At 41.1% G+C, this 24,823-nt stretch overlaps 1 protein-coding gene across 6 annotated transcripts in view; it reads right to left on the bottom strand.

Moving 5' to 3' along the window:
- Positions 1-23,443, bottom strand: part of LOC114515321 (myosin-13) — a 60,766-nt gene extending 37,323 nt beyond the window's left edge. The window contains exons 1-16 of one of the 6 annotated variants that reach the window (XM_036032988.1): positions 23,318-23,443; positions 22,527-22,620; positions 21,517-21,567; positions 15,031-15,246; positions 13,240-13,383; positions 13,008-13,164; positions 11,405-11,432; positions 11,008-11,119; positions 9,916-10,008; positions 5,970-6,033; positions 5,781-5,879; positions 5,575-5,678; positions 4,677-4,815; positions 1,984-2,102; positions 1,104-1,253; positions 815-985 (exon numbers count right to left, since the gene is read on the bottom strand). In XM_036032988.1, coding sequence (XP_035888881.1) covers positions 815-985; positions 1,104-1,253; positions 1,984-2,102; positions 4,677-4,815; positions 5,575-5,678; positions 5,781-5,879; positions 5,970-6,033; positions 9,916-10,008; positions 11,008-11,119; positions 11,405-11,432; positions 13,008-13,164; positions 13,240-13,383; positions 15,031-15,234 — 1,584 coding nt within the window. In that variant the 5' untranslated portion in view covers positions 15,235-15,246; positions 21,517-21,567; positions 22,527-22,620; positions 23,318-23,443. The remainder of the gene's footprint in view (positions 1-814; positions 986-1,103; positions 1,254-1,983; positions 2,103-4,676; positions 4,816-5,574; positions 5,679-5,780; positions 5,880-5,969; positions 6,034-9,915; positions 10,009-11,007; positions 11,120-11,404; positions 11,433-13,007; positions 13,165-13,239; positions 13,384-15,030; positions 15,247-21,516; positions 21,568-22,526; positions 22,621-23,317) is intronic. The other 5 variants (XM_036032990.1, XM_036032992.1, XM_036032991.1 and 2 more) reach the window with 5 other exon arrangements.
- Positions 23,444-24,823: the final 1,380 nt, after the last annotated feature.

Genomic DNA, 24,823 nt, shown 5'->3' with positions numbered 1-24,823 from the left:
GTGCACCTACCCACACCATGCTCAGTGTTCAGCAATTTTTGACAAAAACATCATGACCCTTGTGTCCCACCCTCCCTATTCACCTGATCTTGCCCTGAGCAACTTTTTTTTATTTCCCAAATGAAAAAAGGTCTCAAAGGGAAACATTTTGCCCATGTGGAAGAGGTGAAACAAAAAATGGCAGAAGCACTAAAAAGCATCAAAATCAACAAGTTCAAAAACTGTTTTGAGCAGTGGAAAAAATATCTCAATAGGTGTATTGCATCAAATGGAGAGTATTTTGAAGGTGACTAAAGTTTAAACATGTAAGAATAAATACACATTTTTATAAATAAATTTTGTTTTTTAAGTAATATTTTCAACAATTATATCTGAATTTCTTAGTAGTCACTTCCTTCCAACATAACCAGTACTCAAAACACTGTGGAATTCCTTTTTGTAAAGTTAATGTCATTTACTGTTTTCAGAGTAACATTCCAAGGGCCCCACTGCTCCACAGTCCCTCCTCCATGGGTTTTTGGACAAGCCAGAGAGGTATGACATGCCACAGTCCCTGCTGGGCTCCCCATCACATTCTTAGGGATAACTGAGCCCTGGGATCTTAACCACCCATGTACCTCTCTACATGTCTGAACAGGTTCTGGGTGCTTTCTAGACCCTTAGGCTTTGTACATGAGGGGTCCTGACTCTCTGAGGGTTCACAGCCTGGCAGTGAGTGGTGAAGGGCAGCAATGTATTAGCAGGAAAGAGAGGAAAGAGGTGATGGTCCCAACTAAAGAGCAGCCATCCCTGGGGAGTGCAATGACTTCTTTACCTTCTCAATGAGCTCAATGCAGGCAGCCAGGTCCATCCCGAAGTCAATGAACTCCCACTCAATGCCTTCCTTCTTGTACTCCTCCTGCTCCAGCACAAACATGTGGTGGTTGAAAAACTGTTGCAGTTTCTCGTTGGTGAAGTTGATGCACAGCTGCTCCAGGCTGTTGAACTGGTTGTTTCAAATAAAAAGCAGCTTGAGTGAGTTTGGAAAATTCAGTGGGAATTCAGCAAAGCAGACATGAACTGGACAGGCTTTTTTAGGCCAGTCATTTACCCAAACAACTCACGTCAAAGATCTCAAAGCCAGCGATATCCAAGACTCCAATGAAGTACTGCCTGGGCTGCTTGGTGTCCAGCTGCTGGTTGATGCGGGTGACCATCCACAAGAACATCTTCTCGTAGACGGCTTTGGCCAGAGCACCCACTGCATTGATCACCTGGAGGAAGGATCATGCACTCAACCCTCAAATTAGTGTTTTTATGGTTGTATTCAGTTGAAACATACTAAGGTGTTGTCTTGAAGATTAAAAGCAGCTGGAAACTGACAATTTCATGGAGTTCAACTGAATATTAAATAGTTTTTGAATCTCATCATGTTTCCCCTTTTCTGAGAACTATCCCATTTTAAGATAGTTTTCTAGCAACTATGGCTGTAACACATGACTCTAGCCCCTGGCCACACTTAATTGAACCAGACTTTCATGTCTGTTCCAGGTTGGGTTAAAAACGTCTCTCCTGAAAATCTGGAATTGAGATTAAAAAAAACCCACTGGTCTCGGTCTCAGGGTGAGGCTGAAACCAGGGAGACACAAAGCTGGGAGCTATGGGGTGGCTGTGGACAGGAGAGGTGAAGAAAATTGATCTACCAATGAGGCCATGACAGAAAAGAAGAGCAAGAACATCCCTTGGAACCCAAGAGAAGGAGTGCAGAGAGGGTGCCCAGCTGCAGAGGGCTCTGCAGTTCCTGGCTCCAGGTCCTCGTGACACCCAACAGGCACTCCTCAATTTTCATCCCTTGATTTTACCCTTGAGACATAAGAATGAATTTTCCCTTAATGTTGAAACTAGTTTCATATGTATTTCTGCTACCTGCAACCAAACAACTTTAAGGTGATGGTTAAAATAGCAAAATACCCAAGTGATCTACGTTCAGAACATCTCCGATACCTGCTGGACATTTTGCCCTTTGGTGACATATTCGTTCCCGACCTTCACCCGTGGACAGCACAGGCCTTTCAGCATTTCTGCAGAATTCAGACCCATCAGGTACCCAACTTTGTCAGCCACTGGAGGAAGAGGGAAATGACAACACACAAAAACGGCAGCTGCTAAAGTGTTCAGCCGGGCCCTGGCTCCTCCCAGAAACGTTCTCTATAACCCTGCTTGATGTTTTTATGTTCTCTTATGTGCACCAGGCCCAGATTTGTCCGATGAAGCTTAAACTCCATAGTCCAGAGCTCTAGGTTTAAAAAATTTTTCATTGGCCTTCTAGATGCAATCTTTAATGATAGGTTGATCTTGATCTACTAATATTTAACTTTTATTTCAAAATATGGTAACATAGAATTATTGGAGTCTGATAATACAACAAAATGTTAAGCACCTTTTTAATGTGCACATAACACACCGTACTAAAAGCTGAGAGAGAAGTAAAAACCTTGACCCAGTTTTTAAGTGTTTGAAGATGGTCCAAAGTACTTGACAATTGGCAATTTGTAGTTCATTGGGAGTGCAATTAACTTCAGGGTGAACCTGGCTCTTGACATTATGCTCATGAAAAGGCAGAGAAATGCTGCTCCCCAGCGACAGCTCCTCCTTGGTTGACACTATCACTTCATTGCCGATTAGGGACATGTGTTAATAAAAATCCAGGGCAGTACTTAAGGCTGACTGCTTTCTTCCTTGCTCACACTACCCTTTTTTCCTGCTGTGTGCATTTTGGCAGATGGTAACATTATCCTTCTAGTTACTTAAACTTGAAAGTGTGGGGTGATTGTATCCTTCCTCCCCACTTCTGGCATGCCTATACCAGGCAAGCAGTACACCCTGTTCACTTCACCTTCAAAATAGCTGGTCTTGCCCTTGTTCCCAAGAGTTGTGGAACAGTATGGTGACAGAGAGCCTGGGTTGTAGAGTCAGGCTGCTGGGGTTCAGGTTTTGTTTGTGCTTCCTTATGCCTCAGTTTTGCCATTTGTGAACTGGGGGATGGTGATGACACCCCATTGGCTGGGTTGCAGTGAGGGGGCCTGGTGCAGAGTGAGCACTCAGTGTGGGTTCACTGGGATGGGTGTCATCATCAGAGGAGTTCAGGCCCCAGCCTCAGTCCCCACTTTCCCCTTTTCCAGGCCCTTCCTGATCCTGAACACCGAGCACATGGCCACCAGGGCTGGAAGGGGCCTGGGCCCCTGCTGTAATATATGTCAATGTGGTCTGCTCTTGTCAAGAAGCTTGACACTTTTTTCAAGGTTCCACACTTTTGGTGAGTCTGACTGCTTACAGAGTAATTCCAGGTTGTCACATATATGTCCCCTGGTACTTAGAGCAGCCATGGCTTCTGGTGCCTACCACATACATTCTAAACCACTTACCCTGGCACTCAATGCCTTCCCAAATGGATGGCCTTCCCAAAACCATCACTTTTTATTCTCATCTCTTACAGATCCAGTACACATACCCTCTCCTGTAGCTGGCATGACCACTGTTGCTTCTCAGTCCCCATCACACTCCTTCCTCTGTCCCTTGGCTCACGGCATTTCCTCTGACTAGACAGCCCTCTCACTCTCACCTTTCAGAGCCCTATCCACTTTACAGAGTCCATGGCAGCACCTTGCTCCCCCAGGAGGCCTTCCCTGACTACCCCTATCAGAAGTGTTTCCTGCTCTGATGCTCTGAGTTTCTCTCCTGGTTCCTAGCACGTGCTCCATGTGATAGGCAGGATTCCAAGATGATGCCCAAGATTTGTGCCCCCTGGTGTACATTCCCCCTATAATCCCCTCTTTTGCTTGTGGGTGAAACCTGTGAATGTGGCAAGATACTATTCCTTGGGTGAGGTTACTAATCAGCTGACTTTGAGTTAATAAAAAGAGAGATTTACCTTGGGTGAACCTAACTTACTCAGCTGGGTCTTTACGGGCAGTGATAAAGTCATATCCGTATTTTTGGCCTTTAATTGAAGGCTGTTGTTCCCTTCTGTCACTTGGGGTTTAATACATACTGCATTTGAGACATGATGACACATGAGCAGGGGCATGTGGTAGGTGGGTCCTGTTGCTGCCATCCCCTCCCACTGCCCTCTGCTCTGTTTCCCGGCCTCTTGGGGATGAGGTAGAGGGGAATGGTGAGATCATTCATATGAGAGTCATGGGCAGGAAGATTTGTACACTGGTCCTTTGCTCAGGGTCAAGTTCAACAAATGTCAGAGTGCAAGAGATGGAAGGATGACACTTAGCTTACACCTTGCTAAAGTCTTTGTTTTAGGTCTATCCAGGTGATTAGGAAAGCATTCTGGGTATCAATCATGACATGCACAGAGAGAAAGTTAAGTTCACTTAACCATAGCCTCTCATAAACATCCACCTTAAAATAATAGTTAAACTGTGATGGGGAGAGATAGCATGGTGGGTAGTGATTATTTATGTAAGAGAATTATGCTTTTCATATTCCAAGGAGTCCCCACTACAGGATTCCTTGACTGAGAGAATAAACTTTCCCGGCATGTGTACAGTGAGCTTCAGACAACTCAAATTAAATTTGTATAATTTTTGAAGAGCAGCTCTTTAAGATGAACAAAAAGTTTATCTCACCTGTGAACACAGGTGAAGGGTCAAATCCCAGTCCCCTTCCCAGGTGCGGTGGGTTACCTTCAGTGCCATCTGGCTCTGCCTGCTCCTCCCGCTGTTTTTGCTTGAACTTCATGTTTCCATAGTGCATCACGGCGCCTGTTAGCTTATAGATTCCAACCTTCTCCTCAGAGCTGAAACCCAGGATGTCAATGGCATTCTGGGAATTAAAAAAGCACAGCATCACAGTAGGACTCAGGGATCCAAATACAGTTTTCCCCTGGCAAAGCCCTCACCCTTTTGTATAGCATGTCATCTGCCCAAATAGTGGATGACAAGTGGGCAACAGTTTGTTAGGAATTAAAACTATTTCTTTAATTTAACATATTTGTGTGTGGGGGGGTGGAGGTTATGGGAAGAAAATGTAAATAACTGTTTTCTTTCATTTACTAAGAACTGATTTAAATCCTTTTCCACTGTGCATAGATTTGGGAAATATGTACATAGATTTTGGATGAGGCCAGTAGGAGCCATTGTGTGATACAGGGAGAAGGAAGTCTCATGGATAGGTCTGAGAATTAGTGTCCAATAGCTTGAGAGCTTGGCATTGTGATCCAAGAATTCCAGTAATGTTCAGTGTGGCATCATGGCATATTAGAACTGGAAGGGGAAATCATCAAAGCGAGCACCCTCATTTTCCAAATGAAAAAGAACCAACTTTTGCAGAGCCTCTCCCTGTATTAGGCATGGAGCCAGGCGCCATCCATGTGTTATCTTATTAAGTCCCTGTGAAAACCTTGTAGGTGTAGGGATTTTTCTAAATTTCCAGGTAAAGAATAGAGGTTCCAAGAATGGTAAGTAATCTGCCCCAAGTCATATAGACAGGATGTGATAAGACTGGGACTGGAGATAGCATGGGGTCACTTCAAAGCTTATAGCAATAATTCTAAGCTTAAATAAGTAAGTAAACAATGCTTACATCTGTCGCCAACAGTTCTTCGCTGTCATCAATGCTGGCCACAGTGACCTCTCCTTGGCTCACAAAGGGGAAGTCAAAGGGATTGGTTGTGATCAGAAGCAGGTCTGCAAAACACAAAAGTCCCTTTACCATCTCAGGCACAACTTACTCTGGTGTTTTTCAATGTGACTGATTTGGAAGATGAGAACAATATTCTAAGAACTTACCAATTAGTTCTGGCTTTTTGTTTGACATGATTTGGTAAAAAATATGATAGCTCCTCTCACTGGATAACTGAAATGTCACTCTGGATTTTTCTAAGAGATCTAAGGTAACAAAAATAATGTGATTTTTGGCTCCTGAGAGATGGCTATGTGGCCAAATATGAAGGTACCAAATAGAGTGTTTAGACTCACAGGTTTCAATGTCTGCCGATGCCAGTTTTCCTGTGGCTCCAAAATGAATCCGAATGAACTTCCCCTGTCCAATGGCAGGTGGACAAACATCACAATTATTTTATTTCAATGTTGCTGTGGCTAGCCTCTACTAGGTGCTACCACAGAGGGGTGGGAATTGTAAGGTCAGGGAAGAAGGAAGGCCAGAAGCATGAGAGCTTCCTTTCCCTCTGTTTGCCTGGTACCCAGAGTCCTGAGCCTGGGCCAGCCAAGGCTCTGGTAGCTCTACCCCAAGTGCCCGACCTTGTACCTATAGTGCTGGGGATCCCAAAGGCTTCCTATCCAGCTCTCTGCTTGTTACCACCTCCCTTCAGACTTCTTAGTTTATCCTACTCTCATGTACCTGGATTCTCAAACTCTTTTTTTAAAATTTAGATTTCATTGAATTTATTGGGGTGACATTTGTTAATACAATTAGGTTTCCAGTGTACATTTCTATAATACACCATCTGTATATTTTATTGTATGTTTACCACCTTAAGTCAAGTCTCCTTCAGTCACCATTTACCCCTTCCCTTTACCCTCTTCTACCCCTTTCCTTCTAGTAATTACTGTACTGCTGTCTGTGTCTATGAGTTTTTTTGCTTAATCCCTTCACCTTTTTCACCCAGCCACCACCAAACCTCTCCCTTCTGACAGCTGTCAGCCCGCTCTCTGTCTCTATGAATCTGTTTCTCTTTTGTTTATTTGCTTGTTTTGTTATTAGATTCCATATTTAAGTGAAATCATATGGTATTAGTCTTTCTCTGACTGGCTTATTTCACTTAGCATGATACCCCGCAGGTCCATCCATGCTGTCACAAAAGGTCAGATTCCCTTCTTTTTATGGCTGAATAGTATTCCATTGTGTAGATGTACCACAAGTTCTTTATCTACTCATCTACTGATGGGCACCTGAGCTGCTCCCAAATCTTGGCTGTTGTAAATAGCACTGCAAGGCACATAAAAGTGCATATATTCTTTTTGAACTGATGTTTCAAGTTTCTATGAATGTATTGCCAGAAGTGAAATTGCTGGGTTGTAAGGCAGTTCCATTTCTAACTTCTTGAGGAAACTCTATACTACAGTGGCTGCCAGTCTGCATTCCTACCAGCAGTGCACGAGGGCTCTCTTTTCTCTACATCTTCACCAACACTTGCTGTTTGTTGATTTATTGATGAGAGCTACTCTGACAGGTATAAGGTGATATCTCATTGTGGTTTTAGTTTGTATTTCTCTGATGATTAGGGATGTTGAGCATCTTTTCATATGTCTATTGGCCATCTGTCCTCTTTGCAGAAGTGTCTATTCCGGTCCTTTGCCTGCTTTTTAATTGGGTTGCTTGTTTTTCTTGGTGTTGAGTTGTACAAGTTCTTTATAAATTTTGGAAATTAATTCCTTATTAGATGTATCATTGGTGAATATATTCTCCCATTCAGTGGGTTGTCTTTTTATTTTGTTGATGGTTTCTTTTCCTGTGCAAAAAAACTTTTAGTTTGATGTAGTCTCATTTGTTTATTTTTTCTTTTGGAGATATATCAGAAAAACTATTGCTATGGGAAATGCCCAGGATTTTACTGCCTATGTTTTGTTCTAGGATTTTTATGGTTTTGAATTTCACATTTAAGTTTTTAATGCATTTGAGTTTATTCTTTTGTATGGTGTAAGAAGGTGGTGTAGTTTCATTTTTTTGCATGTATCTGTCCAATTTTCCCAACACCATTTATTGAAAAAATTGTCTTTAGCCTATTGTATGTTCTTGCCTCCTTTGTTAAGTGTTAACTGACCATAAAAGTGTGAGTTGATTTCTGGGCTCTCTGTTTGGTTCCATTGATCTATATATCTGTTTTCATGCTGTTTTGTAACAGTACCATGCTTTTTTGATTACTATGGCCTTGTGGTGTAGTTTGATATAAAGTAGCATGTTACCTCCAACTTTGTTCTCCTTTCTAAAGATTATTGAGGCTATTTGAGGTCTTTTTGTGGTTCCATATAAAATTTTGGAATATTTGTTCTAGTTCTGTGAAATATGCCATTGGTAACTTGATAGGATTGTACTGAATCTATAGATTGCTTTGAATACTATGAACATTTTAATAATGTTAATTCTTTCTATCCATGAATACAGCATATGCTTCCACTCATTTGTGTCTTCTTTGATTTCTTTCTGTGGTGTATTATAATTTTCTGAGTACAAGTCTTTTACATCCTTGTTTAAAGTTTCAAACTCTTCATAACACCTTTGACAGCCTGGTTGGACCATCTAACTGACTTTGGTTTTTTGCCTCTGGCTATTAATTCTGAGGTTTCTTACCTCAGTTTTCCTTACTGCTTCCTATAGGCACACCTATCTCTCAGGATCAGGCCAGACCCTCTGGTACCCCAAAGACCCACTCAGAGTCTGAGTTCTTTCCCTTTTGGAGAGCAAGAGGTAAACTTGTGTGTGTGCATGTGTATACTCCTTGCTTACCTTATTTGCTTAAGTAATCTCTGCCACACTGTGAGTAAATTTGAGGGCAAAAATGTTGCCTTCCTTGTTTACTCACAGACTGGCATGCAGTTGGTACTCAGAGATATTCTCAATATTTTCTGAATAAAAATTAAGAAGATTTAGTGAGGCCCTGGCCAGTAGCTCATTTGGTTAGAGCATCATCCTGATACACCAAGGTTGCTGGTTAGATCCCCAGTGAGGGCACATATAAGAATCAACCAATAAATACATAAATAAATAAGTGTTAGTGAAGGGTCAGTGGAGGTATGTTTGATTGTGTTTGGTCTTCAGTACTTTTATCTGTGTAATGGAGGATGATGGAAATTTTTGCCTGCACATGTTTGTTTGGAGGGTGAGAGGTGAACAGAATAACAAGAACCATTGCGACTTCTGAGTCACAGTCTCCTTTTGTCCAGAGGCCAGGAGGAGAGGCCTCTGGACAAAATAAATGGGAGTGAGACTGGGGAGTAACTGAAAGCATTGTCTTCCACTTTAAGCTGATGCCCGGTTAGTGCAATAACTAACTTGGTCCATGCATGTGTAGCACATCTCTGCTGTGTACATGTACCTAGATCCCCTACAAGGGAGAGTTTAGTTGTGCCTCAGGAAGAGAGACATGCAGATGGGCAATGTACAGAGGACCAAGGGAAAGAAAGCAGGGTCAGAGGTTAAGGCCACAGTTTTCAATTCAAGCATCTACTGTCTCATCAAATATGATTTTGTCTTAGAGAATCAGCAATAAAATGCAAGCCTGGTATCATCCAGCTATTGACATATATGAAGTTTTGATGTGCTTTTGCAACTATAGGCATAAATGAAGGCTTCACTTTAGGGTTCTTGCCCCACTAGTCAGTGAAATTAGGTAAAAAGTTGGATTTTTGTGTGTTTTTTCTAATGTGGAAGTAAATACTTCTTCAGTTGAGCTAATCCTAAGTGAAATATTAATGGATGAGCATATCCTTCAAGATCTTCAACATCCACTTATTCCCAACTTTTGAGCTCTTATGCTTTCAACAGGTTTTCCCTACTCTCAATGCCTCCTGATATGGAAGAGTTTAAATCTGCTAGCTTACTTCACACTAAGGGTTCTGTGGCTAATAAGTCAATGGATATTGGTCAGTGGACTTCTGCATTTTAAAATGTTTACACTGAGTAATACCAATTTTAAGCACAAAGGAATTGCTCTCCACTTGTGACTCAGAATGCTCTGAGGTGATGCTGACTAGTTAGGAAAATAGTTAAATCCTCCCTCTGCCATAAAGAAGCCAACACTGTTTGCAAAATGTATGGGAACAGCCCAGTTGGGTAGATTGATCTGAATCACTTGGGGAGAGAATAAGGGCAGGTGTATTCTAGTTTATGTGATAATTTTCATATCCAGCATCAGAAGAAAGGGTCTGGTTTAGGGGGATAGTTGAAAACTGGACTGGCTCTTACAAATCTCGAGGAGTTGTCATTCCTCACAGTCTTGGCATTTCCAAAGGCCTCTAGCAGGGGGTTGGCCTGGATGATCTGATCCTCCAGGGTTCCCTAAACATAAACAAGACAAAGAAAAGAGAGGACATCGAATATCTTCTGAAGCAATGCCTTGGTAACACAAAAGTGTGGATGCTCTGGGCATGGTCCAGAGAGAGATGCAGACCAGCCCAGCCTGGTGGCCTGTGCAGATGTTCAAAGTTACCTACAGCCCCATCCCACCTGAGGAGACTTCAAGGTCCCACCCTAAAGAGGCTTTTATTTGAACAGCCTGAGACTGCCTGTTGCCATGCCAGATTCCAAGCTCCATCTTGCTTTCTCTGGATGCCTTTCTTCTCTGATAACATTTCATCATAAATCTTGGATTTTTAGAATATATACTTCTGTTACTGCATGCGTCATGACTCATTGAATATAGACATGTGGGTTCAGAAGTATACATATAAATAGAAAGTGAGCCATGAAAGTGATCCAAGAGATTATATGATAGAAGAGTGATTCTCAAAAAAAAATTTTAAGTATCAAACAATATTTTATGAGGATGATTCCTCAGAAGTCCACTTGTAAAAAGTAAGGTTTTTACCCCCAACCCCCTCCATGATTGTTTATCATCCTGGCTCTGGAGCAGTTTAGAAAATACCATACAGCCCAGTGGTTCTCAAAGTGTGATCCCTAGACCAATGTTGGGAATATGTTAGAAATGCAAAGTATCAGGATTGTGAATGTGAAGCTGAAATTTCAATCAGAACTTCTGGGCCTGGGCCTCGGCCTCAGCCATTGCTTGTTAACAAGCCCTCCTGGTGATTCTGATGTGTGCCTCAGTTTGAGAACCGGGGCCCAAACCATTCCTTCTCCAGAGGAGGATGTGCAGTTGCCCAAGATCACTCAGCTGTTGCTGATGGAGCCAGTGAAAGATCCTGAGTCCACTATGCTGAACCCCATAAGTACTGCTGGGGTGAGACCTTGTGCTGTGCATCACTGCCAAGCACAAAGCCGTGTGTGCACTTGACCCTCATCCAGCAAGCAAGCCTCTGGGTGCAGGAAATCACTCACCTGCATTTTGCCTTGCTGCTGCTCTTTCTTCTTATCTCCAGTAACTGCAATTGTTGCAAAGTACTGGATGACACGCTTGGTGTTCACTGTCTTCCCTGCACCAGATTCTCCGCTGTTGATTTAAAATTAAGTGAGAAGACCTGGCTGGCATAGCTCAGTGGATTGAGCACAAGCTACGAACCAAAGTGTCGCAGGTTTGATTCCCAGTCAGGGTACATGCCTGGGTGGCAGGCCGTGAACCCCAGCAACTGCACATTGATGTTTCTCTCTCTCTTTCTCCCTCCCTCCCCTCTCTAAAAATAAATAAATAAAATCTTTTAAAAAATTAAGTGAGATAAAGGAGAGTGGAAGGGGCAGCACTGGCTTCCAGGTCATCGTTCAAACACAGGTTACTCACGTGATGAGAATAGACTGGTTGTCTCGATCTAGAAATGCATAGGGAAGCAAAACAAAATAAGTAAGCAATAAAAACAGAGGATGTAAAAATTGGGCAATATTGGGGGTGGTTAGAGCCCATAAGTTCTAGTTCTGGAAGTGTGATGATTTGGGTTTGTCTCATTTTTTTGAGATAATTTGTGCAGATTCCCCAAATGTGGGATGTGCAACATGGACAGCATGGGAAGTGATCAGTGGATCCCGTGGTGTGGCAGTTATTTGTGTTCACAAGAGCACTTCTCATCTCCCTTTTAAACAAAGAAAGTAAGTATCAGACTCAGAGCTTATGAGAAGCCACATTTTCTAATTAGAATCTGTGGATGCTGATGGATTATCATTGCATTTTTCTTTTATCTTTACCTTCTACTTGTGGAAAGTGATGTTTTTCCATTTACAATAGTGTTATGGATTGAATTATGTCTCTCTCCCCAACCCACCCAACTCATATGTTGAAGTGCTGACCCCCAGGACCTAAGAATGTGGAGCTTATTTGGAAATAGGGTCATTGTAGGTGTAATTAGTTAAGATGAGGTCATACTGGAGTAGGTGGATGCCTAATCCAAGATGACAGGTGTCCTTATACAAAGAGGAAATTTGGAGACAGATGCACACAGGGAGAACACCGTGTAAACATGAAGGCAAAGATCAGGGTGATGCTTCTACAAGCCAAGGAAGGACAAAAATGACTAGCAAACCACCAGAATCTACGAGAGAGGCATGGACCAGATTCTCCTTCTCCACTCTCAGAAGGAACCAACTCTGCTAACACCTGGATCTCAGACTTCCAGCCTCCAAACTGTGAGACAATACATTTCTGTTGTTTAAGCCACTCAGTTAATGGTGCTTTGTAACAGCAGCCCTAGGAAACTATTACAAGTAGTGATACTAATCTTCCTTTTAAAACTGATGTAATTTAGTCAATCTGAAGAAAAATATTAAGCATGCAGAAATAGCTAGGGTTGTGAATGTGAGACAGGAATGACTGATGTTTGGACAACACTGTAGTAGGTGACTTTTAAGTGTTGTCAGATCTCAGATGCTTCCTTCTGCTTATCTCTGTGCCAAGTCATGTCAGGCAAAAGTTGAAGAGACAGAAGTACTATTAGGCATGGCAGAGTGATGGTATCACCACATTTCTATTTCTTGTGGTATTCTGGAAATTTAGTGAAGAGAAAGAGAAGCCCGAGTCTGGGGAGGAAGGCAGGTGAAGGGAAATTGCTGTATCCCTTTCTCTGACTTTGCATTTCTAAGTGGCTAGTAACAGTCTCTCTTTCAAATGTGCCCATGTTAGTGGGGGTGGGGGTTCTTTGAAGGTGAGAGGAAGGCATCTCCTTGTGTTCCACATTCCCTTAAATAAGCCTGTGCTTAGTGTGACCTCAGTCTCTGCACCATAACTGGTAATGGAAGATGTTGCACCCCTGGCTTTCAATCATGAAATCATCTGAATCTCCAATCTCCTAAGATCACATTGATTACTGAGCCATTCAGATAACTGAGGCCTATGAAGGGCTTGAATAATTAATTATAAACTATTTTTAAAAATATAGATTGAAGAAATCACTCACCGGTCAGCATGAACTGATAGGCATTGTCTGAGATGGAGAAGATGTGGGGTGGGGCCTCTTGGCGCTTTTTGCCTCGGTAGGCGGCCACCACCTCAGGGTTGTACACTGGCAGCCACTTGTAGGGGTTGACAGTGACACAGAAGAGGCCCGAGTAGGTCTGAGAAAATCAGGAAACACAACATGTGGATGTTGTTTTTACTGAGAGAGAGAAATGGAATGAACAGATGCTCACATAGATCATCCAGGCTGCATAGCGCTCTTTGAGGTTGTACAGCACTCCAGGCTCGTGCAGGTGAGTCATCATGGCCATATCCTCAATCTTGTCGAATTTTGGAGGGTTCATGGGGAACACCTGGTCACTGTTCAGAGTGAGTGTCTGGGTATTGAGAGGAGAGCACACGATGAGTGTGGAGCCGATGATTTGTACCTCACTCTACTGGTGTGGAGGAAGCAGGAAGAGATTGTGTGAGATTGATGGATAAATTTGTGCATCATTTCCATGCCCAGAGACTAACTAATTCTGGTCAAACTGTATAACTAATTCAGGTGTGATGCGTCCAGTCAGCATGCCATTCTATGTGCCAAGAGTGCCTAGAGGTGTGCAGAGCAATAGACTGCTTCAGCTCTTGGAGTCCAGGTGGGATTTAGGACATCCAAGGCCAGGACAGGTTGCCTCTGTTTACCCTATTTGCTGTGAGCACTGGGATAAGACAAAGTTGGAAGGTTGAAAAGAACTACTCCAGAATATTCTGTGCATCTGTACCTCAATATCTCTGCTCACATGGGTTCTTTTGTCTGGAATGTCTTTATTGAAATGATGTCTAGAAAACCTCAAGTTCAGCTCAAGTACCATCTGTTCCATGATGTGTCTCCCCTCTCTCCTGTCTTTTCAGGGCTTTCACAATTATTCTGCATCACGGTCCATGGCTGAACAACATTTCGAGACTATTACTTAATTTTCTCCTCTCTGTGCTTTCTCCACCTTTCTCCCCCATTGAAGCATACCACTGATCATGCACTCCATTACAAGGGAGAGGTAAAATTAAGACAGAAGGGGAAAAGAGTCTAGAAGACATTCTGGCTTTTGTTTTCCAAAAGCCTAAGTCATTAGAAAAACATTGAGGGTTTTACAGAAGAGATAAAAGACAGGGGATATATTGGTGTAGATCAGGTGTCTTGAGGAAAGAAGACTTCCACCTCACCACCCTAAACCAGAAAGAGACACCCAAGGTAGCACACAGGGAGATGAGATGTCTGAATCCTGAAGCTTCAGGCCCTGGGACTTGTTCCTTAACAGATCCTTCAGGGAGGCAGTGAGACCTCAGTGTAATTCTGTGTAAACTTCTGAAAATGTAGCACAATCCTGGGGGGTCCCCAAGAACAATTGGAGAAAATTTATTTCTTAAATTTATAATTTCCCAGTGAAAGGAGGCTGTAATCAGAGATTAAAGATAATAATTTTAAAAAAAGATCTGTCTGAAATGCCTGCATTTGTGACCTGATATTCACATTGGCCATGGGTATCTTGACTTCTACACCAGATGATAAATTTTGGGAAGGCAGGTGATGAGATTTGTTTACATTTGGAAAGTGACAGACACTGAGACCTGATATGATGGAAGTCTAGTAGATAGTGAATTGAATGGTGCACTGTAATGCTCTACATTAACCTAGGCACTGTCTATGGAGCTTCCTCTGTAAGTCACCCTGGAGCCTAGAGAGTTACATTTGGTCATCCCACCCAGTAGCAATAAGCATCAATCTCTTTCTTCATAATCCAAGCTCTCTCCCCTCACTTTCCCTTTTCTCCAAAGCAAACATCACAAAAACTCTCAAAGCCCAAGTCCTTAGAGAAGCAAAGAAGCAGGAGCAAAGGTGTGTGCAATGGTAGTTTGCACCTGCTACTTCACTGCAGAATAGATAAATGTCAGATTCCTGTGGATCGGCATGCAATTTCTAATATTCCACCCCAAAGGAAAATGAGATCCCTTTATTATCAAGGACATCTGAGAGCAACACTTACCCGGTCATCGACGGTCTTGACTATGACCTTGTCATCTTCCCTGCTCTGAATCATACCCTTCACATATAACTCCTTATCATCCACTGCAAAACAGGCTTTCTTAGAATCAAAGGGGCGATTTTGTGCTTCAATTCTCTCCTTCTCTGGTTTCCGCAGATAGGGAGCTGCTTCTCCAAAAACGGCCATTTCTGCATCAGAACTCATGACTGCAAGGGGCTGGGAAGGCCAAAGGTGGACTGCTGAGTCTGAAGTCTCAGGGGGGGAGGGGGCAACTGAATCTGAAGGGCCCCACCCTGTTGTTTCCATTAAATAAGTCCTAGGATTAACCTAGGTCCTGGGGAATCTAGGACCAAGCCTAGGGGCATAGAGTGGGATAGCAGGAATGAGCTCAAGGAGACATTTTACCTAAAAAAAAATGTTGGACAAATGGTTTACATTTCTGAGTGTTGTTTCTGGGAATCTCTCTTAGTTCAGCTCCATGCCTAGAAGTCTGAACTAATTAGAGGAAGTCAAGGTGAGCCCAATAAAGGAGGTCTTCCTTAATCATGCGTCGTGCTTGAGGCCTGTAATTTCGGTGTCATCACCAGATCTTAAGTGTGTCTGAAAAGAATTGTAGAAATGTTGATAATTCCTAGTAGAAATTTCAGACAGCCCAGTGAAAATAAGTGAGTTGTACATAAAGTATTGCCACACTTATTTAGCTAATTACAGGTAACAATGTGATGGGAGGCATTACGGCCAAGTGCAAGGGTTCCAAACTTCCACATGCACTGGAACTACCTGGAGGGCTTATTAAAACACTGACTACTCAGTCTTGACCCCAGAGTTTTGATTCATCAGGTCTGAGGTTGGCCTGAGAATCCGCATTTCCAGTGAGTTCCTGGGCAGTGCTGACGTTGCTCCTCCAGGGACCACTCTCTGAGAGAAACCTGCTGGCTCAGAGCCTTCCCACTGCAAGTGTGGTCCTTGAGCTTGTTGCATAAGCATCACCAGAAGCTTGTTAGAAATTCAGAAGCTCAGACCCACTCCAGATTATGGAATCAGAATCTACATTTAATAAGATCTCCAGGCAACTTCTATGCATAGCAAAGTAGAGAAGTGCTGGGCCCAGTGCAGTGGTCTTCAAACTTTAATTGTGTGTTACAGTGTCAGAGTGTGACAAGGAGTGTTCAAGTAGATGAGTACCTGCCTCAGAATTCACTGTCTGGTGTGTGTGTGTGTATGTGTGTGTGGTGTATAAGTGTCTATTTCCCCCGTTAATCCTTCTCCTCAAACCATCCCCCTTTCACTGGGCCTTCTCTCTACCTATTGTCCCCACTTGTGAATCAGAAAACCTGGCTTCAAATCAGAGCACTGAATTTGGTCAAAGCACTTAACCTGTCTGGACCCCCACCTACTTCCCCCCAAAATGAAGAAGAAAGCCTAGCTCATTTCTAAGGTCCCTGCAGGTTGCGTGGCTTCATGATTCCTTTTCTTTATCTGCATACTGACCACAAAATGGAATTACATTTTACACACACACACACACACACACACACACACACCCATGCCTCTCTTAAGAAAAGTCCACATTTTTTAGAATAAGGGCTTTTATGTCCCCTATTTAAAGTGGGAAAGCTGAACATTTCTTAGCTCTCTCCTGGAAGTCACCTTCCCCCATCTCACTCTTTGTGAAATGGCTCTTCATTGGTAACTGCTCTTTCCATACCCTTTCCTGCAATTCTTCGGGGTTCTGTTCCTGCAGAAGGGAAAGCACATGCTTCTCTCTGGGCTTTATTCAGACAAATTGTGTTTCAGTTTTACTTTGGTCCGTGGCTCTGCTCAACCATCTGTGACTCATGGTTTTCATAGTAAGAGACTAGAATTCAATATACTGCCCACCAATCCTGCTGGCTTCAATTTTCTCCATTACCACCTGGGGGGTAAGGGAGAATTCATCCAGGCTGTTTTCCCCTCCTCTGGACTAGTGATAGGGTCATGGTTTAGGTGGATTTACTAGAGCAACAGCTCTCAAACTTTCTGTTCTCAGAACCCCTTCACACTCTTAAAAGTGAGAACACAACAAGCTTTGGTTTTGGTAGGTCTTACCTACTAATATTTACTATATTAGAAATTAAAATGGAGAAAATTTAAAACTATTTATTAATTCACTTAAAAATACTATATAACCCATTACATATTAACATAAATAACATCTTTATGAAAATGGCTATTTTCCAAAACTGAAAAAAATTAATCAGAAGAACAGCATTGTTTTCCATTGTTGCAGCTTTCTTTAATGTCTGCTGTATAAAAGATGGCTAGATTTTCATGTCTGCTTCTATTTTCAGTATGTTGCTGTTTTTGTTGTTGATAAAATAACTACAGAAAATTGGCCGTATACAGTTATGTTATTTGAAAAAAAAATTCAAATTATTGTGAATATTCATCTTAGATTTTATGCCGAAACTTGACAAGTGGTAGCTTCTTCAATGTGGAATCTGAAATTATATCCACAATATTTGTACTCTATTGCATTAAAACCCATTGGTCTGTATTTGAACTTTGACTATCTCCTTTCTCCCATATAGGAACATCATACATTGGTTATTTGAAAAACACTGGTTCACTGTAGAACTTACTAGTGTTGACATATTACATTATAGAATATAAAACAATCACAATCATTAATATCAACACTGATCTCAGAAAATTATTCAACCATTAGGAAGTTGTTTAGCCAGTGGAGGCAGATGAAAGTTTTCCAAAATTTGAAATTTTGCTTGAAAGCTCAAATGAATCATTAGTAACAAAAATTATCAGTTGTTGTCCTTGAAATGACAAAGCGTACTTCATCTATTTTGCAAAAATGTCTGCTAAATATCGAAGCCTGAGTAACTATAGTTTGTCCACTAGCCATTTTTTTCAAGTAAAAATTGTGCTTCATATACAAAGTGGCTAGTTCATCTTGCAACTCAGACAACTGTAATGTGCTTCACCTTAAGACAACCAGCCAACTCTGGAGTGCAGCAGGAGTACCTATGTGAATGTCTCATTTCAATATGTAGAATATTATAAAGAAGGATATACTAGAATTGAAATATAGAGCTGACCTTGGACCAGTGAAGGCGTTATGGGTACTGACTCCCATGAAGTAAAATCTCCACGTGTAACTTTTTACTCTCCCAAAACTTACTCTCCCAAAACTTAGCCTACTGTTGAGTGGAAGCCTTACTTATAAACAGTTGATTAACATATATTTTATATATTATATTCTGTAGTCTTACCATAAAGTAAGATACAGAAAAGAAAATGTTATTAAGAAAATCATAAGGAAGAGAAAATACATTATGATATTTATTTTTATAAATCTACATATAAGGGGACCCATGGAGTTCAAATTATGTTGTTCAATGGTCAGCCGCATTAAAATTAATAAATTTTACTGCTTCTTGCACATTTTAAGTCATTTTTAAATGAAGCCAGCTTCTTAAATTGAAAAAAGTTTTTTCAGTGCCAGTACTTGGTGTGAAGAATGCAGTGACTACTTGTCCAATTTGGTGCTATGCCTTAATTTATAATAAAGCACCAGATATCTACCCATTGTTGCTTTTGCATCATTAGATCAACACAGTGAAAAGGGTGATTAGCATCTCGGTATTATTATGAGCATTGTTTTGACCTCATGTACTTCCTGAGACATTCTTAGTGCTCTCCAAGGCCCCATGGGCCACACTCTGAGAACAGCTGCACTAAAGCATTGGGGGGTCTTGTCAGGTTACAGTTTTCTAACCTTATTATTACTTAGCTTGACTTAGTGTTAAGCATGGTACCCCAAGCTGGGAAGATGATCTGATCATCCACACAATAAGCATGGTACCCAAAGTTGGGAAGATGACCTGATCATCCATACCAAGATCATCTGTGATCGAATCTCTGTGGTTGGAACCTGGGAATCTGAACTCTCCCAAGGGCCTCAAACACAGTGATGGCTTAAAGCATTATTTTGCTTTCCTAAAGCCACTCTTTTCAAAACCATAGTATGGTCCTATTGCTCATATACAAAATGATTTTAGGCAAATATTTCCTAATTTTAATAATTATATGTTTATTTCAAGTCTATTACCTTATTTTATCAAAACCTAAGATGACATCGATTGTAAGATAGACAATTTTGTGTTCCAGAAGTAAAGAATAAAAACAAAGCTAATCACAACATTCCTTTCATTGATCGTTGAGATGGATCTCAAGTTCAGAGATAATTTTTTAAAGTATGAAGAAAATTAAAGTGGATAAAATAGGTATATATGGTTTCCATTTAGAGAGTGTGCTATATCTGTTTATACTATTGCTATAAGGCAGTTTTTTTGAAGTTTAGTATGCATATGCATCCAACCAGATGTCTTGCTAAAATACATATTCTATCAGCAGGTCTAGGTAGTGTTTGAAATTCTGAATATCTAACAAGTGTCTAGTAGATGGTCCACACCTACATAGCAAGCATAGAACATAATAAAAAAAAAAAATCTAGCCCTGGCTGGTGTGGCTCAGTGAATTGAGCACCTGCCTGCAAACCAAAGTGTAGCCTGTTTGATTGCAGATCAGGTTCCCAGTAGGGGGTGCATGAGACGCTACCACACATTGAAGTTTCTCTCCCTCTCTTTCTCCTTCCCTTCCTGTCTGTAAAAATAAATAAATAAAGTCTTTTTAAAAATCTAAGGAAAAAAGAATCAGCATAAATAAAAATATTAAGTGAATTAATAGTACTGGTGCTAAATGGATATTGTAAACTTTGCAAAGGTAGTATAGAAGAAAGCCTGAGTTTAGGGAAAGGCTACTCATGGTTAAACTATATTTTTTATTCTATTATTTTAGTCCTAGAAAACCTAGACTTTCCACCTGGGTTTCAAGCCACTACCATTTTTGAGGTGGAGATTTCTCTCCTTTCACCATTACTCTCAGCATTACTTTCACCATTACACTCAATATTGACTCAGCATCCTGTATCTTTTAATTTTACTACTTAGATGGGGCAGGAGCTGTCTCAGCAATATTCTTGCAAGGTGTTGTTTGTCCAACCTACTTGACAGCTTCAGGGATAATTCTTTTCCATATTGAGCTTATTTCACAGGCCAAACATTCATGCTGCTTTAAACTGAAATCTGGCTTTCTGTACCTTCGGGATGACTGACTCTCATTCCAGCTCTTGGTAACCACAGGAAGAGTTCAAACCTTCTTCCCACACAACACCTCTTCACCTACTGGAATGGCTTTGTTTTATCTTCTCCATGATAAACAGCCCCAGCTCCATCTTCATCTGCTCCTTTTGAGATGTGCTTCTGAATCTTTACTACCTTGGTGAACCCACTCCTGACAATCTGTTGAAGTGTGACTTCCAAACCTCGCATTGTCTTCTACCAGCGTTCGCCCTCACCTCTCCCAACCTAGGTGCAATGCTAGGGTGACAACTGCCTTCTGGCAGCCTCAGTGCACTGCTGACTCACTGCTCACTGTTCAGCAAAGCCCCTCAATCCTCCACTTGCGTGCGGTTGCTAAGTTAGATCTTCTCCCCATATTTATGCAACTGTGTTCTGGGACCCAACGGTAAAACCATTTATTCTTGGCTAATAAACTTCACCTGCTTAGGCCTGATCCAACTCTTTAGGCATGATTCATGATACCCCTGTATCCCACCCCCAGCAGATCCCCTAATTAGCCTCTTCTCTGTTCTGAGACCTTGACCTGCTTTCAACCCTGCAGAGCGTGTGTCCCTTCAACCACCAACTCTGCTCCTGTCTTTACCAGTCTTCCAATTGAGATGGCCACACCAGCCCACCTAATCTCCATCCCTACTTCTGAGTGCTCCCGGCACCCATGTGTGCTGTCAGTGAATCATGGCACTGTCCTTGACTTTCAGCCCTCTCCTGAGATTTTCTCAGCCACTGTTATCTTATCAATGATGGTGTGGTCATGACTCAATCATAATTTTTTCTTAGTCCTAATTGATCTAGAATTGCCTGTAATAAACAGAGGCAATTTGTAGGAGAAGGGGTGGTGGAAGGAAAGGGTTGTTATTACCACCTGGGAATGGATATGACTGAATTTCTCTTTATTCTCTCAGCATTGCTTGTGAGTAAAAGCACAGCTGGATGGATTCAGGGGTGCAGACTAAGCTCAAGGAACAGTAAAGTCAGCCTGTGTGTGAAGGCTGAATCTTGACCTTATGAACATCATGTTCTGGGCCAACTAACCTCATGGACTAGAGCTTGCATGTCAATGTTCTGCATTGTATTTTATACTTTTTACTGTAATGAGAAAAGTTGGGGAATCATTCTTATTTTGGTATAACCTGCATATTTTCATAATCTGCCCTTAGGAATACCAAGTCATTGGTTTCCAGTTCATCAGTTTCACTTTCTTATGAGAACAGTAGGAATGAGAATGTGTAAAACAATGCTTGCTCATTTCAAATATTGTACTCCCAATCAAGCTGAGAGTAACTCTTACCTTCTTACTTCCCAAAGTGATGGTCAGTGTCCTTCAAGAATAAAGTGTCTTCTTGGGGGTTATTTCAGAGTCCAAAACAAATAAAAACAAAGAAAAAATGAACTACAAATACTTTAAATAAATATAGAGACTGTTCCAAGTTTAGCTACATTTAAATAGGTACGCAGTAGATGGTGTGGGATGGAAATAAGCTTACCATTTTCCTTTAGTTAAATTATTATTCTTTAAATGCTTAATTACAGCATTTGATTATTGCTCTTTTTTTTTTTTTAGTATCTCCTGCTTGTGCAAAGTAGCCTGTCAGTTTCTTAAAGGGGTACAAAGTAGGAAAAAAAGACAGCCTCTACCTATAGATGTAAAAACTTTAGTAAGGGCTCAGAAAAATGCTCAAACAAATCTTTGAACAAGAAAGGATAAGACAATTCTGTAAGAGACTAAATGAAGCTCCGTGGGGACTTAGACTCTGGTTCTGGCCGAAACAGGGATCAGGACAAAAAGAAAGGAGGGAAGGGAATGATTCAGATTGTAACTTGGGTGCTCAGAGTCAATAGTTAAATTCTTTTGGAAATAGGAGAAAAGTTGTGAGTTGCAGATGAAATTTCATTAAGAGGTCTAGGAAAATCATTCTCTTAAATATCCTAAATTCTCCTGGAGAAGATGAAGGTACATAAGGCAGCTGAAAACTCATCTAGGACTAAGGGATCTTAGGTCTCTGAGTTTATAACCTATGCAATGATCTCAAGGGGCCTTGAGAATCTGAGAATTTTTTAATATCTGATTTAATTCAAACAAACTTCCTGTTTACTATGCAGTACTTTGATGAAATTGAGGAAACATTCCACAACATGCCATTTAGGCAGGAGGACACATTTCAATGCTTGGTTTACTATTTTCCTCACCTCCTTCCCTCTCTTTCATGAGTCAAATAAGTCTCCAATTATAACTGAAAATTCTCCCAAATTTCTCTGGAAAAAAATGAAGTGATTATGTATTATATTCTGAATTATTACCTCAAAAGAAATAAGACTTGGAGGCTCAACCTCAGTTTCCCAGTACCAATTTTGTTAGGTAGCTGTTGTAATTTCTTTGGGCTTTAGTTTCCTTCTGTAAAATGAGACACATGGACCAGAAAACTCTCTAGGATTCCTCTTAGCTCTGTAAGTCTATGATGGCAAATATTCTGGTAGAGATAATGAATGACCTGAAATTGAAGTGTCACCAGTCTCCCAAGGCTGGAGTCCCTCTGAGGGACACTACCGCAGCGTCAGACATGAGCCCAAAGTGCACAGGGCCTGCTATGCAAGCGCAGTCTGGAAACCAGTCACTAATAACCAGACTATAATGGATAAGATGGATAAAAGGCTTGGGACAATGTCTTCCTATGATCATGTTCCAGAAAACTGGAAGTGGAGAAAAAAAACTGAAATAACCATAAAACTTGCAGATAATAGTTTAAGATAATTACAGAAGAGATATTGCCAATTCATGTTTACTTGCTAACAGCACGGTTTAACACCAACCTAAACAATTAGAGGGGAATTATGAATCATATTCAGTTTTATTCTATAGGTTAAAATTTTTTGCCTCATAAGTGCTTATATTCTTGTCTTTTTACTCCTTGTAAAAAAACTTCTTAAAAGGCAATGATCTTTCTTGCCATATTGCCGCCCATATTGCCCTTAACACAGGACTCAAAAGACCTTCAAGTAAAGGCTACTGTGTTGCCTTCCTTTCTTGAGAACTTCATCATGTTTAATAACAACTTCATGAAACAAAAAAGTGGGCACTTGGTAGCACTTACCTCGAGATGCTGCGGTCGGAAGAGTTTCATGAGTGTGTCCCCCCGCTCTCTTTATACTTCCAAATCTGCCAGCCCAGCACTCTAACCTTGCTATATTTGGGGGATCACCATTTACTCCTTACATGTAAATGCGTCGTTGCCCTGATCTCTCACTCTTGTTAAGTTACTTGGATAAATGATCAGCGGAGGCTGCATAATGCCAAGTCAGCTGCGTAGGGATTTCGACGTTGGACACAGATCTTTGAGACTTAGAGAGTCCTAGGGGCTGAGTAGAACTGGGGCAGAGTGTGCTAAGAAGGTCGGTAAAGGGCAGAACCACAGTATGAATTGTCAAGCAATGGGTGATCAATAGTGTGGACAGTCACTACATGTCATCTACCCAGCATTGATCTGGGATGTGGGATGGTGTGTGCCTCCTCTCAGAAATTTCTGGAAAATTAAAGATTGACCATTTAACACATCCAGTGTTATTGAGTTAAAAAAATCCATTGATGAAGAAAAGCTTTCTATAATGTGTTTGATATTATCTTGTTTTATTTAGCTTAGTATCTTGAATAGAATTTAACTTTTTCTTTATCACTCAGGACTCTGGGAGGTGATATAATAAAGTTTTCAGTTTACCTTCATGGCCAGCTTCTCAGGTATGATTCTTTCTGTGGTTAGTATATTTGCCTCTAATATCTTGATTTTGCTTTTCCTAGTCTTTAATAGACAGGAAAACAGATTAGAAAGTTAAGATCAGGCTAAAGTAGGACTCAAGAAGTTCCAAGTGACATTCTAGAGGGTTCTAATGAAAATAAATGGTCTTTGTGACAATTCTTGTTGTTGCTTGGGGATTTTTTTTTTTTTTGCTAAAACCTAAGTGCTGTTTGAATTTTAAGAACAGTCATATATGTAGAAGTTAGAGCCATTTATAACAACACAGTCTGACATGTTTAAGTTGTATATGATCAGTGTTTGCTGAACCAATATTCCCTACCCAATCCTCCAGGGGGTAGTCTCCTGGAGGTGGGGCATTTCCAAAGAACAGTTTGCATTAGTCAGAATGAAATGTGGGCAGAGGAGAAATAGATAGTAACAGGACTTCATGCAGCATTTTCCAGAATAACATTTGACAGAATGCTGATGGTTAGAGAAACTGTGAAATAAATGATGTTGTGACTGAATGTGTTTATGAAAGTGACAAATTCTATTCTCTGCTGTTGAAGATTCATCATAAATATTAACACATTAAGGGATATTAACACATTAAGAGAAGATCCATTTCTTTTTGTAAAGTATGAAAAACTTTTTTGTACCTGGTGATTTGAGGTTAGAAAAACATCTTATTCCCTGTTCCAGGAAACAAGAGGGGAGGCCAAAAGCTGTAATTCACATAGATGGGGTCTCTGTTTCTTAGCACTGTTTGGCATAGAAGAAAGCAGCAGAGAGATATCAGGCATAAACACGGCTGCTTTTATTTGACAGATTTTGCATGTAACAGATAGTTGGTAAACATTTGGTGAA

Source organism: Phyllostomus discolor, chromosome 8 (genome assembly GCF_004126475.2).
Source record: "Phyllostomus discolor isolate MPI-MPIP mPhyDis1 chromosome 8, mPhyDis1.pri.v3, whole genome shotgun sequence".
Taxonomy (NCBI): Eukaryota; Metazoa; Chordata; class Mammalia; order Chiroptera; family Phyllostomidae; genus Phyllostomus; species Phyllostomus discolor.
Note: the sequence above shows the minus strand (reverse complement) of the source record. Positions and strands in the feature narration are given on the sequence as shown.